Source organism: Cricetulus griseus, chromosome 3 (genome assembly GCF_003668045.3).
Source record: "Cricetulus griseus strain 17A/GY chromosome 3, alternate assembly CriGri-PICRH-1.0, whole genome shotgun sequence".
In the NCBI taxonomy this organism is placed as follows: domain Eukaryota; kingdom Metazoa; phylum Chordata; class Mammalia; order Rodentia; family Cricetidae; genus Cricetulus; species Cricetulus griseus.
Window position 1 is genome coordinate 51,764,760 of NC_048596.1, and position 14,593 is coordinate 51,779,352.

General features: G+C 41.2%; 1 protein-coding gene across 1 annotated transcript in view; it reads right to left on the minus strand.

The window, feature by feature from the left end:
- Positions 1-694: 694 nt before the first annotated feature.
- Positions 695-14,593, minus strand: part of Plaat5 (phospholipase A and acyltransferase 5) — a 32,629-nt gene continuing 18,730 nt past the window's right edge. The window contains exons 4-6 of the mRNA XM_027409189.2: positions 4,748-4,856; positions 1,785-2,047; positions 695-787 (exon numbers count right to left, since the gene is read on the minus strand). Coding sequence (XP_027264990.1) covers positions 695-787; positions 1,785-2,047; positions 4,748-4,856 — 465 coding nt within the window. The remainder of the gene's footprint in view (positions 788-1,784; positions 2,048-4,747; positions 4,857-14,593) is intronic.

The window sequence follows — 14,593 nt, forward strand, 5'->3', positions numbered from 1 at the left end:
TCTTTAAGTATATGGATGTATGTGTCTGTGTGTCTGTGTGTGGGTATGTGCTGGTGCCTACAGAAGCCAGAGGACAACACTAGAGTTAAAAGTTGCTGGGAACCAAACTGATACAAGGATAGCAAGTGTGCTTAACCACTGAGCCACCTCTCCAGCCAGAGTAAGGTACAGCTGGCCCTAAGTGGTGAGCAACAGCTTTCCTTGGTGTCCTCTCCACCCTCCCCTCCCCCAAACGACACCGTGGGTCTGAAAGGGCAGGACTGAGAGAAGCTGAAGAATGTAGAAACATCTGAGAACACCAGAAAGAGCTCCTGGGGAGAGGTCTTCATTTCTAGAACTATTCCAAAGGAGTTTCCAGAATGTTTCTGATAAATTCCCCAGTGCCACAAAATAAATTTAGCCTAAGAAACCAACAGAGGAATTAGGTTAAACAAATAAATGAAATGGCCCCAGCAGTGCCTGGCACACACAAGATTCACAGAAGATATCAGTTCCTCCCCTGCTGAGGGTGTAAGGACCGATATCAGCTATAGCGGACAGATGTCAGGGGAGGTTATTAAACACATTCCGGTTTCCCAGAAACTCACAGTCTTCTTAAACAGGGCCACGAGTGAGAAGGGCAAGGAGGAGGAAAGGTGCGTCTTTGCCCTGCAGCTGTCGGTGGCTCTTCCTGCTCTCGGCATTTGCAGCATCTTCAAGCAGATATAGGTTTGGGTCTTATGCTATCCACTACTGCTGAGAGGACAGCACCTGCAGCCTTCGCTCCCTCCGCCAGGGCATGCTCCACCTGCAAAGCACAGTGGTTCACTGGACAGTGGGTACCAATTTCAGGCTGGCACCCTCCTTGCTTCCCACCCTTCCCATCCCCTTCAGGACCCATCCACCACCACTTGTGCTGTTCCACATCTCCAAAATCCCTACAGTTTCCAGCAAAGGGGGCATCTGAAGACAGGCACCCAAGGCAGGGCAGGCTCCTTTCCCCAAGCCAGGGAACCTCGTAGCCTTTTTCTTTCCCACGAGCCATTCAGCATAGGATCTGCCTCCAGAGTAGTACATGATCTCTACATGCGACGGCTGAAGCCACTGAGGCCCTCATTCAACCAAAAGGGACTCTGGAAGCCAGGGAGGGAAGCTCACATGGGCACAGATGTACATGAATGTACTTAGTTCAATCTCATGACTCCCGGGCCATGGGTCTTCAGAGGACCTCTTACCATGCCCTCCACTTGGGGGTCTTCATTCACTTGCAAATGCTCATGGGATGGAGATCCTTCATACTGGAGCCCACCAAGCTTCTAGCACAGAGCCTCACAAGAGCAGAGCACAGCAAGCCGAAGACACCGAGTGGAGAGGAGGATTCGGGGTACGCTCTGAGGGGTAACTAACAATGGGGAGATTGACCCTACTCTGGGCAGAGAAGATAAAGACGCAAAGCCAGAAAATGATGTCCCACCTTTAATCCTTTGTTTTTGTCTTTTTTTTTTTTAAACTATATGAAAGGAGTTGCACCTTCCCTCTGCTCATGACATTTTGTTTTGTTTTGTTTTGTTTTTTAATAAGGGTCAACTATTAATGAGAACAGCTTAAATTGTTACAGATATTTTAGGCTCCAGGGCTCTTTCATGTGTGTTGTGTGTTGTATGTTATCACCGGCCTGTCTGAACTAGGCAGATGATATGACGAGAACTGGAAGGTGGTATATATCTATGCCCAGCAATCAAAGACGACCTGACAAAACCCAGCAGAGCACGGTGAGGAGCCCCTGAGGGCACTCGGGAACACACCTGCTGACTCCTGTGCACGCCGTATCTAAGGTCATTGACAAAGTGCTCACAGTTGCCCTCGATCAGGCTATACTGCACTATCTTGTTGATCATGTTTTTTGTGCGCTGCATGATCTGGTCCACGGGGAGGGGCAGGTATATCCCGTCCAGCTTGTTGTTGATCTTCCAAGAGCAGCCATGCAGCACATCCTCCAGCCGGCTGTATTTCACCACAGCACGGTTGCTGAAGATGGAAGTGATGCTGCCCACCTCAAATTCCTCACCTGGGGAACAAGAACAAAAGTTGCAAAGCCTCAAGGCGTAAGGGATCAGGATACCCTGGCTCTCCCTAAGACCATTGTAACCTACTCCCTGTGAAGTTCTCAATCAAACCATCAGTCTGGGGCCTGGCAGAGAATACGGGATCGGATTAGATGTACCATGGAGGACCAGCCTCCTGAGGGATACTTTCTGGGGGATGGAGAGAGGGAATGCACACACGGTAGGGGTTGGGGGGGTGTGCATGTGTGGAGGCCACAAGTCAAGGCCAATTTTCTTCCTTGATCACTCTCCGTCTTATTTTCTGAGTCTGGATCTCTCGATGAATGAAGAGCTCACCTATTGGCAAGACAGGCTCTGGGGATTGCTTATTACTGACATACACAGATTTTTACATGAGTGCTGGGGTTCTGAACTCAAATTCCCGTGCTTGTGGGGGAGGCACATTATCAACTGAGGCATCCCCCACCCAAGAAGTCTTTTTCCCAAGTTACATGCTCTGTTCACCTCCAGAAGAACCTTGCTAGTAACTCTCGAAATACCTTATCGCATGGCCCTAGACTAGACTGCATTGCCCCCGTCTTAGAAGCTGAATCTTGTTTCCTAAGCAGATGTCAGTAATCTCCACCATCTGTGTGTCACCCCCGGGGGAAGGCTCTGCCCATGTGCATGATAACAGTGGTTCCAAACATGCCTCCCCCTGCGAGGCAACAGTGAAGTCACATATTTAGATCTCCGGTGCCTGCTCCACCCACCATCCACTCAGAGCCGGCCTGTGTTTATTACCACTGTGGAGGGGCTCTGCAGCTTCAGGAAAAAGAAACATTTAAAAGCTGCTACATTCTCTCCGGCTTAGTGTTTAGAAGACCCAGAACCTGTCTGAGGCCACATGGGTAGATATTAAATACCATCTACAAGAGATGATTTTCAATATTCTCATCAAAAAGAAATGACAGATGGGGTGGAGGTGGCTCAGTGGATAGGGCATTTACCCCACAAGCATGAAGATCGGAGTTCATATCCTCAGAACCTACGAGAAACCCAAGGAAGAACGGGGGCTGCTGTAACCCCAACACTTGGGAGGAAGAGATGGAGATCCCCGGGGCTATCCAGAATTGGTAAGGTTCAGAGAAAGAGTGATTAAGAAAGACACCTGATATCAAGACATCTTTTGACATGATGACATTTCAGGCCTCCACATGTGAGTGCAAGAAACATGCATACACACAGAGACCATTATATGCACTTACACATACAAAGAAACAGAAACAATATGACAGGAGATGTGTGGTCATTGCAAAGCAGTCTGAATCACACTGTCTCACAGGCATCTACCATCATTGTATCAATCAAGGACAGGACATTTTAAAAGGTGGTTTATCCACAGGGGCCACCTGGATGGCTGCACATAGAACATGTGTCTCTTTCTAAGTTTTCCAAGAGCAAAAAGAAAAAAAAAGTCCCTTATTATATGTCTGTGTATTCCAAGAAAATCTGCTGATTTCACAAAAAATTAATTTAGCCCCAGTAACAGCCCTACTTTGTCCCCACAGTGACCACAGAGGAAGATGAATTATGGAGCCACTGTCATCATGAACAGACACAGAGATGACAGAATTTACTCTTAGAGGAGGAGCTGGTAGGGAGGGGTCACTGTTAACCATCTCTTTAGCTATACTAGTAGGATGTTTCTGGACACAGGCTGCAGGAAAGAGGTAGAGATGGGTTTTATATCATGTTTTAGTGTTCTTACTTATCCTTTAAAGGTTTCATACCATGTATTTTGATCATATTATTTCTCCTCCCTGAGCTCCTCCCAGATCCTTCCCTCGCCTCTTTGATTAGGCTCCTGAACAGAAAAATGGAGGCAGGAAGTAGAAGGGGTTGAGAAGAGAAGGAAGAGGAAGAGGAAGAGGACTCTGCTCTGCAGGAAGGTCCTGCCAAGATGGGAGATGGAGCCCAAGGTAAAGCCACAGGAATCAAGGCTGAGAATCAAAGACCTTGGCTGTGCCCTTCTGTGATTCCATTTTGAGCCAGCAAGAGCTACATAGGACACTTCAAAAGACATCAAATCACCCCTCCCCTACCCCCACCGTACCTACCACCCAGGACCAGACTCCTGAGATGGCCACTATGAGCAATGGGTTCTAGACCACACTAGTTTTGAGTTGTTTCACATTCCTCTGTAATCTCCTGCTATTTTCACCATCTGGTCCTTTGTCAAATCTCCACATCACTTTAAAGAAGCCCAAAGTCCAGTCAAAACCATAGGACATGAAGTAGGAACCAAGTAAATATTTAGGGTAAGGCAGCCAAGAGCACACTGGAATATCATCAGGAAGACAAAGGCTTCCACCTTGGGCAGGGAGGTGACAAAAGATGATATGGAAGTGGGAAGCAACAGTTAGGAACAATGGAAAACAAGTGACATGTGAGCATCCACCCTCCTGGGTGTCTTCAGAAACATGATCAAGGATACTAAATGACTGACATCAGAAACAGAGGTTGAAGGGGATTTTAGGGACACTCTACATTCCTGTCATTCTTAGTGCTAGACATGTGGTGCTTACTAATAAACAAATAAATGTCCGGGAATGTTTTTGTGCTAAAGGGCAGTAGCTGAGGACCAACCACAGTGACTGACTGTCCTTCTGTTCACTCTGCTGACCTCCATAGCAGTATCTCAATAACATATCGACTCTTACTTGGGGGAGCCAGGTGGACCACACAATCATCTTCCACATAGATGGCCCAGTGTTCATAGCCAATTCGGAAAATCTCAATCAGGTCTCCAGGTCTAGGTCTTGGTTTCTCCTATGATAGGAAGAAAGAGAGAGACAGATAAACTGAACATGTCCAAGGAACTCCATAGCCACAAAAGGGAGACCAACTTCAGGAGATGCTCCTCACAGAGTCACTCACAGGACACAAGTTCTAATCAAAAGCAAAAGGATTTTATTCCAACACATTGGGGTCTTTCCCTGAGAAGAGATTGACCCTGAGTTTCTAAAGCAAGCAGTTTTTATATCTTTTTGGTCACTAGGCAGGAGTGTGACAACATATTGATTGGGTATAACATACATGAGTCATTTACTGATTGGTTGGAACTGAACTTAGAATTTTGCCCATGAGGGGTTTTAACGTTTGCAAGGCCATGGGACAGCTAGTGGTTTTTCCAGGAACAGAAAACTTATACTTATTTTCAAAACTTGGGTGGGAATGACTCTCTGGAGCAGAGTAACCCATAACAATTTTTAGAAACCAGACAGTTGTTGAAGATAATAACATTCCTTAGACACTAGTAATAATAACAATTTCCAGAGACTGGCCATCATGACATACCATTTCATGTGTTCTTTTTCCCAGAGCTGTGTGTGTGTGTGTGTGTGTGTGTGTGTGTGTGGCCAGGGTGATTTTCAAATACATGCTGGTACCAGGGTATCAGGCTGGGTTTGAGTTGGGGTCTTTCAAGGCCAGCCTATATGTAGGTCACCTCACTGTGGCCTATCACTTGACAGAAATCCAACCTGATCCCTCTTCACCACGAGACCACAGGATGTCCCCTTCCCTGAGACAGTATTGGGGTTGTCTGTGTTGGTGATCAGTGTGTTTGACTTGTGTGAGATTTTGTTTGTGCTCTGACAAATAAAGTTCACTTGGAGTCAGAGGACAGAGCTAGCCACTAGTTGGCCATAGAGGTTTGGAGGACTGTAGACAAGAGAATCAAGAAGTGATGAGGTGAGGTGCAGAGAGGGTCTGGGCCCTTTGGATGGAGGAACGGAGAGAGGAAGGAAGCAACTGGTGGTTGCTCCCAGTTCTCTGATCTTCCAGGTTTTTAACCTTGTATCTGACTCCTGATTTTTTTACTGATTAGGATTAATTAAATTAATGCTTCATCTGGCATCCAGCTTTTGGGGCATGAACTCACAAAATGACCACTTGCCCATGGCTTTACAGCCACTGGCACCCGCTGGAGCAGCACGTAGCAGGAACTGCACTCAGCAGAATCACTGCACTGCCGGCTGCCTTTCCCTTTATGCCCCGAGTCCTCTGAGTGAGTCTGGGGTTTTCCCGTTGTCTCTCTAAAACAGTCTCCAGCTGCCACCCAAACTCCTGAGGCACCCGAGCTCCAAATGCCACTGGACTTATCCTCACTAGACCGGCTGGTTCTACCTTCAGGCAGCTCCCGCCACACATGTTTCTTCCACACCATCCCCTGTGTGCGTTTTCAGACAGCCGGCTCCCTCTCCCCAGTGGGTTGTGGGCTTCCCTGAACCCCCTCCTCAGGATGCTGCAACACTAGGGAGCTGACTTGACACCCACTCAGGTTTCTACTGTTGCTGCAACCACCCCACACTCAGCTCACAGCTACACACTAGCAGCTGCAGCTGCGCAGTGCCTGCGTTCTTTGCCCAGCTGTGCTATGCAGCCCACACTTCAGTCAGCAGCAGCAGATTTCTTGAGACAGCTGGGAATTCTTAAAGGGAGAATTAGTTTAAAAAATAAAAGCTTTTCCCATGTTAAAAAATGGGAAGCACTATTACAATGGAGGGAGTTAGGTCTCTGTATGATTACACAATGGATTGTTTAAAACGAACAATTAAATGAGAGGATAATTAACTTAGCTGGGATTTGCATAATGTCAGTTATAAACATTATCTTATAAACATTATCAGTTTGATAATTCTTGTTTTATCCCCAAAACAGTTGATTGATCTGAGTGCCAAGATACAGACTTTAGGAAAAGTTACTAGAGACAATAATGCCATTTTGACTGATGAGTTACAAACTTCAGGAGATGTTCAGACAAAGACAGAGGAATTTCAAGGAGAACCAACCTCAGCATTACATTATAAGGTTAGAGAGGAACAGCCCAAGGTTATCAAACAACCAACCTTAATTTATCCAGGCACCTTACAGGAACAACTGCCAAATGACAGGCATCCCCAAGGCTGGACTCCTGTGGAACTGTCAGATTTGAGGAGATTTAAGGGTGTGTGTGTGTGTGTGTGTGTGTGTGTGTGTGTGTGTGTGTATGTGTGTGTGTGTGTGTGTGTGTGTGTGTGTGGTGTGTGTGTGTGTGTGTGTGTGTGTGTGTGTGTGTGTGTGTGTGTGTGTGTGTGTGTGTGTGTGTGTGTGTGTTTCCCTTCTTTGGGATTTTCTGGTGTGAGATTATCTATTGCCTCTTCAGGAGGCAAATGTTCAGCTTTTAGGGATTGGAACTTTATATCAGGAAAAAAAAAAAAAAGACGCATGAGACGGGTCAAATGTATAGGGCCAGAAGGACAGAGAGGAAAATTAAAGCCATATGTGGCTAACATAGCAATGAGTTTATGGGGATGGATTTGTTACAGCAATAGAATACCCAGACTAACATTCCTCCCATCTCAGAAACAAACCATAAACTAACCTATGTTTCTGGAGAAAATATTAAAAGGTATTATAAAGAACAGTCACTGACCATTCAGGTTATACAAAAACAGGACACTACAGCCCTACTTTAAAGTGGTTGACAGACAAACCTGTATGGGTGGAACAGTGGCGTTTGCCATTAGAAAAATAGCAGGCCTTAGAACAGATAGTATAGTTAAATGTTCAACATACTGAAGAATCGAGCAGTCCTTGAAATGTTCCTGTATTAGTTGTTAAAAAGAAATCTGGAAAATGGAGAATGTTAAATGGAGATTTGAGCGCCATAAATAAAGTAATTCAGCCAATGGGCTCTCTACAGCCTGGAATTCCCCTGCCTTCTCTATTATCTAAATGATGGTCTACTATAGTTATTAATTTAAAATACTTTCTTCACTATACCTTTACAAGAAAAGGATAGAGGAAAAATTTGCCTCCGGGTGCCTACTTATAATAATTCTCAGCCTGTTAAGAGTTATCAGTGGAAGATTCTCACACAAGGGATGTTAAACAGGCCCACCCTGTGCCAATTTTTTTTTTTGTCTATCAGGGGTTTGATAATTTTTTCATCATTTTTTATTTAACAAAGGATAGTAAACAGCCCCACCCTGGGCCAATATTTTGTACAACAGCCATTGGAAATAATTCATAGTTTCCTCAATCTATAATTTACCATTATATGGACAATATCTTACTAGTTGTTTCAAATATAAATACCTTAGAGAAAATATTTGAAGAAGTAAAGAAAAAAATTTACCTTAGTGGGTATTTCAAGTTGCTCCTGAAAAAAATACAAAGAGGAGATTCTATTAATTACCTAGGATATAAAATAGGTTTATTAAAAAAAATCAATCCCAAAATGTAAAAATCAGGAGAGATCAATTGCTGACTCTTAATTACTTTCAAAAACTGCTGGGAGACATTACCATGCTAGAGCCCACAATTGAATTAACAACTCAATAACTGAATAATTTATTTAAAACCTTAAAGGGTGATAAGGACTTAAATGTCCAAGAAAATCAGCTGAGGCTGAAAGAGAATTGATTTGGTAGAAAAGAAATTACAGGATGCACATGGGGATGATTTGGATCCAGAGCTTGATTGTGTTCTGGTTATTTTACCTTCTATACGTTCCCCTACAGGAATTCTTATGCAGAGAGAAAATAATGTCTTAGAATGGATATTTTTACCACACAAACAGAGTAAAAAATTAAGGACCTACATAGAAAATGTTTCTGGGTTGATTCTAAAAGGAAAATTGAGACTTCATCAATGAACAGAAATAGTCCCAACAGAAATTGTAGTACCTTTTACTAATGCTGAAATTTCCTCTTTATGGAGAGAAAATGAACATTGGCAAAGAGCTTGCAGTAATGTTTTGGGAGAAGTTAACAACAAATATCCCAAAAGCAAGAGAATTCAGTTTGTGAAGAGAACTAACAGGATCCTTCTGCACATTGTATGAGGAACACCAATTTCTGATGCAAACAAATCAGGAAATGCAGGTTATAAACCAGGAAATTTGAATAAAGTGACTTAAAGCCCTTATGATTCTGTTCAAAAGTCAATTATATGCTATTCTCATGGCATTATTAGATTTCAAGAACCTCTTAATATAGTTACTGACTCTCAGTATGCAGAAAGAGTTGTTTTACATATTGAAACTGCTGAATTTATTCCAGATGATACATAATTGACTTTGTTAATTAATCAGTTAAAAGAAATAATTAGCAATAGAAATCATCCATTGTATATAACACATAATAGATCCCATACCAGTCTACCAGGCCTTTTAGCATAAGGGAATGATGAAATTGATCAACTATTAATAGGAAATATTACTTTAAGATGTGTGACTTTTGTTTATGGTGCATTCGTTTAACTCTGTGAAGCTGTGATTCCTTGCCTGTCTAAAACACCTGCTGGTCTAATAAAGAGCTGAATGGCCAATATCGAGGCAGAAGCAAGGGTAGGTGGGGCTGGCAGGCAGAGAGTGTGGATAGAAGGAGAAACAAGGAAGAGAGGACCAATGAGAGAACAAGGGGAAAAGGACTTCAGGGGCCAGCCACCCAGCCAACCATGGAGTGAGAGTGAAAGTAAGATATGCAGAAGTAAAAAAAAGAAAAAGTCCAGAGGCAAAGGGTAGTCTGGGTAATTTAAGTTAAAAAAAAAAAGTTGGCAAAAAACAAGCCAAGCTAAAGCCAGGCATTCCTAGCTAAGAATAAGCGTCAGTGAGTGATTTATTTGGGAGCTGGGTGGTAAACCCCTCAAAAAGCACAACAGTGAAATGTGCTAGAAGCCTCAGAATTTCATTTTAAAACACCATGTCAATAGCAAGGGCTTGAAAAAAGATTTTTCCATCACTTGACAACAAGCCAAGGAAATTCTAAAGAAATGTCCTACTTGTTCTTTGTACAACCAAACTCCACTACCTGCAGGAAGTCACCCAAAGGGAACTCAAAGAAATTAAATTGGGCAAATGGATGTGTTTCATTTTTCAGATTTTGGAAAATTAAAGTATGTGTACCACACCATAGATACATACTCAGGTTTTCAATGGGCAACTGCTTTGAGTTCTGAAAAGGCTGATTCTGTAATCACACATTTGTTAGAAGTTATGGCCTCATGGGTATACCTGCACTTTTTTTTTTTTTTTTTTTTTTTGGTTTTTCGAGACAGGGTTTCTCTGTGTAGCTTTGGAGCCTATCCCGGCACTCTCTCTGGAGACCAAGCTGGCCTCAAACTCACAGAGATCCTCCTGCCTCTGCCTCCCCAGTGCTGAGATTAAAGGCGTGCACTACCAACACCCGGCGTATGCCTGCACAAATTAAAACTGACAATGCTCAGCATATGTCTCTAAGAAAATGAAACAGTTTTTTGCTTACTACAATGTAAAGCATATTACAGGCATACCACACAATCCTACAGGGCAAGCAGTTATAGAAAGATCTAACTTCTTACCATTCCTTTGTTTAAATAAAAGGTGTTTAAAGATGCAAAGTTTAAGATGTGAGAATCTAAGAATGTTTTAGGGTCTAAGAAGGTGTTTTAAGGTGTAAAGTTTATGTGAGGACATAAAAGCTTAAGATGTGAGAATCTAAGTATGTTTCGGGGTCTAAAGAAGTGACTTAAGGTGTGTAAATGTAAGGTCTGAGGACAGAAAGGCTTAAGTGCTGACAAAGAGAAAATGACCTGAAACACTTAAAATAATGAAACATGCTCTCTCTCCTTATGCTACTATTATATTAAGATTCCAAAAGTTCATAGGCTTAACAATAATCAATGGAGTTCTGTTAAGCTACTAATCCAACTCTGATAGAGTACAAAACACCATACTATACCACTGTGTGATTGTAACTACAAAATCAAGATGCTAAATTCCCTTTTGTTGTTTTCTAACTATAGACTTCAAAGGTGCTTTTCATTGTGCTAAAACATCTGTCACAGTTTTCTGAATGGAAGAAAGAGTGTTAATGCTTTCAACCAAAATTATTTCTGGTATGAGTAGGCTGCCATTTCTACAATGTGAATCTCAGTACAGATTATAAACAGTAGAAATGCTAAGTATCTAAAACTTATGTTTTCACAAACTCAAAGAATTCTTGTAAGCTCCAGGGAATCAACTCAGATTTACCTGAACAGGTAAGATTCACCCCAGATAAGTCCATCCCACCCTTCCCTAGTCTTTCCATCCCCCTCCCTCAATTACCAGGACCTAAGGGAAAAAATTCCCTAAAATTAACCTTGTCCTCTGCTCTGCCATCATCTCACCAGGTCCAAGAGACACCAAATGGTTCCACATAGCATGGACAGCAATGAAACAATCAGATACCCCAACCAAATAACCAAAAGTCTCCCACACCCTTTTTGGGAATGTGGGTGTTGTGTTATCCAAACTGCTTCTAGTTGTCTAGGTGCTAAGACATCTTTAAGGGTCCCTGAGAAAATTTGAGATAATGCCAAGTCCTTAGAAGACCAGTGGTAACCTTTGTTGATAGATATCTCCTGTCAGGGGGGTCTCCCTTGATAAAACCAGATCCATATTAAACTGGGACAAATCCAAAGCCTCTTGTTTCCTATGGAAACACAAACAAAAACCATTTCTCCAAAGCAATGCATCTTTTAAGTTCCATTTTACAAATAATTTTTTTGGTTATTTTGTTGGTTGTGGATATTTGTTATCATTTAGGAGATTATAGGAAAATAGAATAAAAATACAACTATTCATTTCAGATATTTTTGCATTGGTGTGGATTTTCATATAGTAATACAAGTTTAAAGTTATTTTAAACTTGTTTAGGGTAGTATGCTTATGCAGTTTGTTTAAATGCCATGTATAAATAAGAAATGAGGTTAGTAGTTAATCTATAATAATTAAACTTGTAGTCACACTAGGTATGTTTTCAAGGTTAAATATATATAGTTTAGATAGATGGTTTTCAAACACTTCAAAGACCTATAGAATATGGTATTTTAAATGTTTTGTTAAACTAAGGTTTTTCATGACAATGAGACACATCTGCTCTTGGCAGCACCAATTTACTTCAGAGATGGTGGGCACTGAAGAATCTCCTTTATGGGGTTTACTTTCATTGTGACAAGGTTAGCCACTGGGCATAGAAACTGCTCTTGCCTTTAACTGCTAACAATGTGCTATGAAGATTGGACACACAGGAGAAAGATGGTTGAGCTTTCCAAAACAAGGCAGGACAGTCCTTCAAAATTCCTGCTTCACAGAAGAGTCTGCCAGATAATCTGCCAGACATAGAGGAAATCGACTGATGAAGTTCATCAATACAAGGCAGGACAGTCTTCAAATTCCCTGATTCAATGGAAAGACTGCCAAATATTCTAGGCCTGCAGGCTTAAGATGGATGTCTCAACATTGCAGAGGAACTTTGGGTAACTGTCCACACAGTCAGTTATCTCTGTCATTTCTAGAGTTTTGGAAGTTGCTGGCAATGCACTTCCTGTTTGCTCAGGTGATTTGATATCCTTCTGGGGTTTAGCCAGTTATAGTTGCAGTTTTCCTTAGTTATGGTAGACAGTAAATCAGGTGTAAAACTTTGGATTCCCTAAGATATGGTAATGCATTATTTTCTCTGAATATGCTAACTACAAATGGACAGAATATTGTGAATAAATTCTTACTTGATAACTGTCTTATTGTGTATAGTTTTACTATGTTAAAGTTAATTTTTTTCTTTTTATTTAAACAAAAGGGGGGAAATGTGGCATGTTGTTTTAAGGTATGTTACAGTTGTTTATGCTGTGGAACATTTGTTTTAATGATGAAAAATAAAAAGCAAGAAAAAACATATGCTTAACAAACATAAAGGGATAATAAAGAACCTCAGAGATAGATTGCACAACACTTATTAACTATGAATTTTCTAATTGCTAATGAGAAAGGAACAACAGCTATGGAGAGACATGGACAATAGAGAAAACTGTTGAATTAAATCAACCTGTATACTTTAAAGATGTGTTGACCTCAGAATGGAAACCAGGATATGTGTTACATCGGGAAAGGGGTTTTGCTTTTGTTCTCACAGGAGAAGAAAGCTATGGATACCATCAAAATTGATAAAGATTAGACTTAAACAAGAGAGAACTCTTGATTAGTAGGGGTGATACTTCATCAAACAGCATGACTATTCAACATAAACATATAAAACTAACATATGCTTTTCATTTGATCAGATATAACCTACCAAGAAGGAAACTCCCCAAAGTTAGGATTGGGGCAGGGTTTTGTTATTGTCTTTCCAGGAGAATGAAGGTATCTGGCTAAGGAATCTGAAGACCACTGGACAAATGAGACATCAGAAGAAATAGGACGAATCATCCAGGGAAAATGTGCCAGGAAAGGGAGTAAATTGGACTATTGATAGATCACATCTTCAGCAGGATAAAATTTCATGAATCTTCCCAAATGTTTGTTTCTGCTTTTCTCTACCAACATATAATGCAAATGGTCTTTTTGTAGTCTCAGTTCAATTAAAAATTAAAGCTTGTTTTGTAGTTTGAGTGTGGCTCTCTCCTTCTCTAAACCCAAGCATGCTTGTTAAAGGAAAATCCAAAATCTGTCTCATGTCATAAGAGCCACCTGATATGAAACAGAAGCAAAATCAAAATTAAGGGACTAATCTCATAATTCTTTGGTTTTATTTTGGCTCTTTAACACTTTTCTTAAGGTATAAGTATTATCTCAGAATTTATAAAATTAATATATATATATATATATATATATATATATATTTTAAACTTTTGTCATGATATTTATGATCATAGAGAGTACTAACTAATTCTAGAAAAAGGCTTCATCTATCTTCCTTACATGATTTCAGGTTTGAGTCTCTATCAGGTAACAAGGAATTAAGTTTTTGTAGTCTGAATATTCATAATCAATTATGGTCCTTTAATCTCTTTGAGATTTGCTGCATATGACATTTAAAAGTTTTCTGCAGTGAACCATGACCATGCCTAACAGCAACCTTTGCAGTCTCCAAAAGGATGATGGGGCCCCACAACGATGATTCTACTGGGACTATGGTAACACCACTATGCTGATAAACACCACCCAAAGATCAGCTTCAGACTACAGACTGCTCAGGACAATTTCAAGGTGGCTAGCTGAAATGGTCCAGCCTCACAGACTACTCCAGCCCTGAACTTTCCCATTAAACAGAGACTGGACAACAAATGATACAGCTAGCTCTCCCAGGACTTGATAATTATCCCAATTTTTTTCAGGGTCCCCTAAAGATGCCGTTGCCCCCACCCAAACAGCAGGAAGCAATTTTAAGATCATGATGCCCACATTCCCAAGAGGTGGGGCAGGCAGCTTTTGATCATTCAATGGGTTATGGATATCTGTCATCATTTATGGGGTTTGGTTACAGTTGTTATTGGTTATGATCAGGAATAAAGACTGAACAAAAGAAATTAGATTCAGGGCTCTTGTTCTAAAAAGGAAAGGGGGGATATAGATATGATAAGATAAAAGGGTTGATTATTGAATCTACTTTTAAGCCAAAAAAGCAACTACTTACTAGTCTTAAATATTTTACATTGGTATGGATTTTTATATATTGACACAAGTTTGAGGTTATTTTTGGTATACTGGATATATGTTTCTA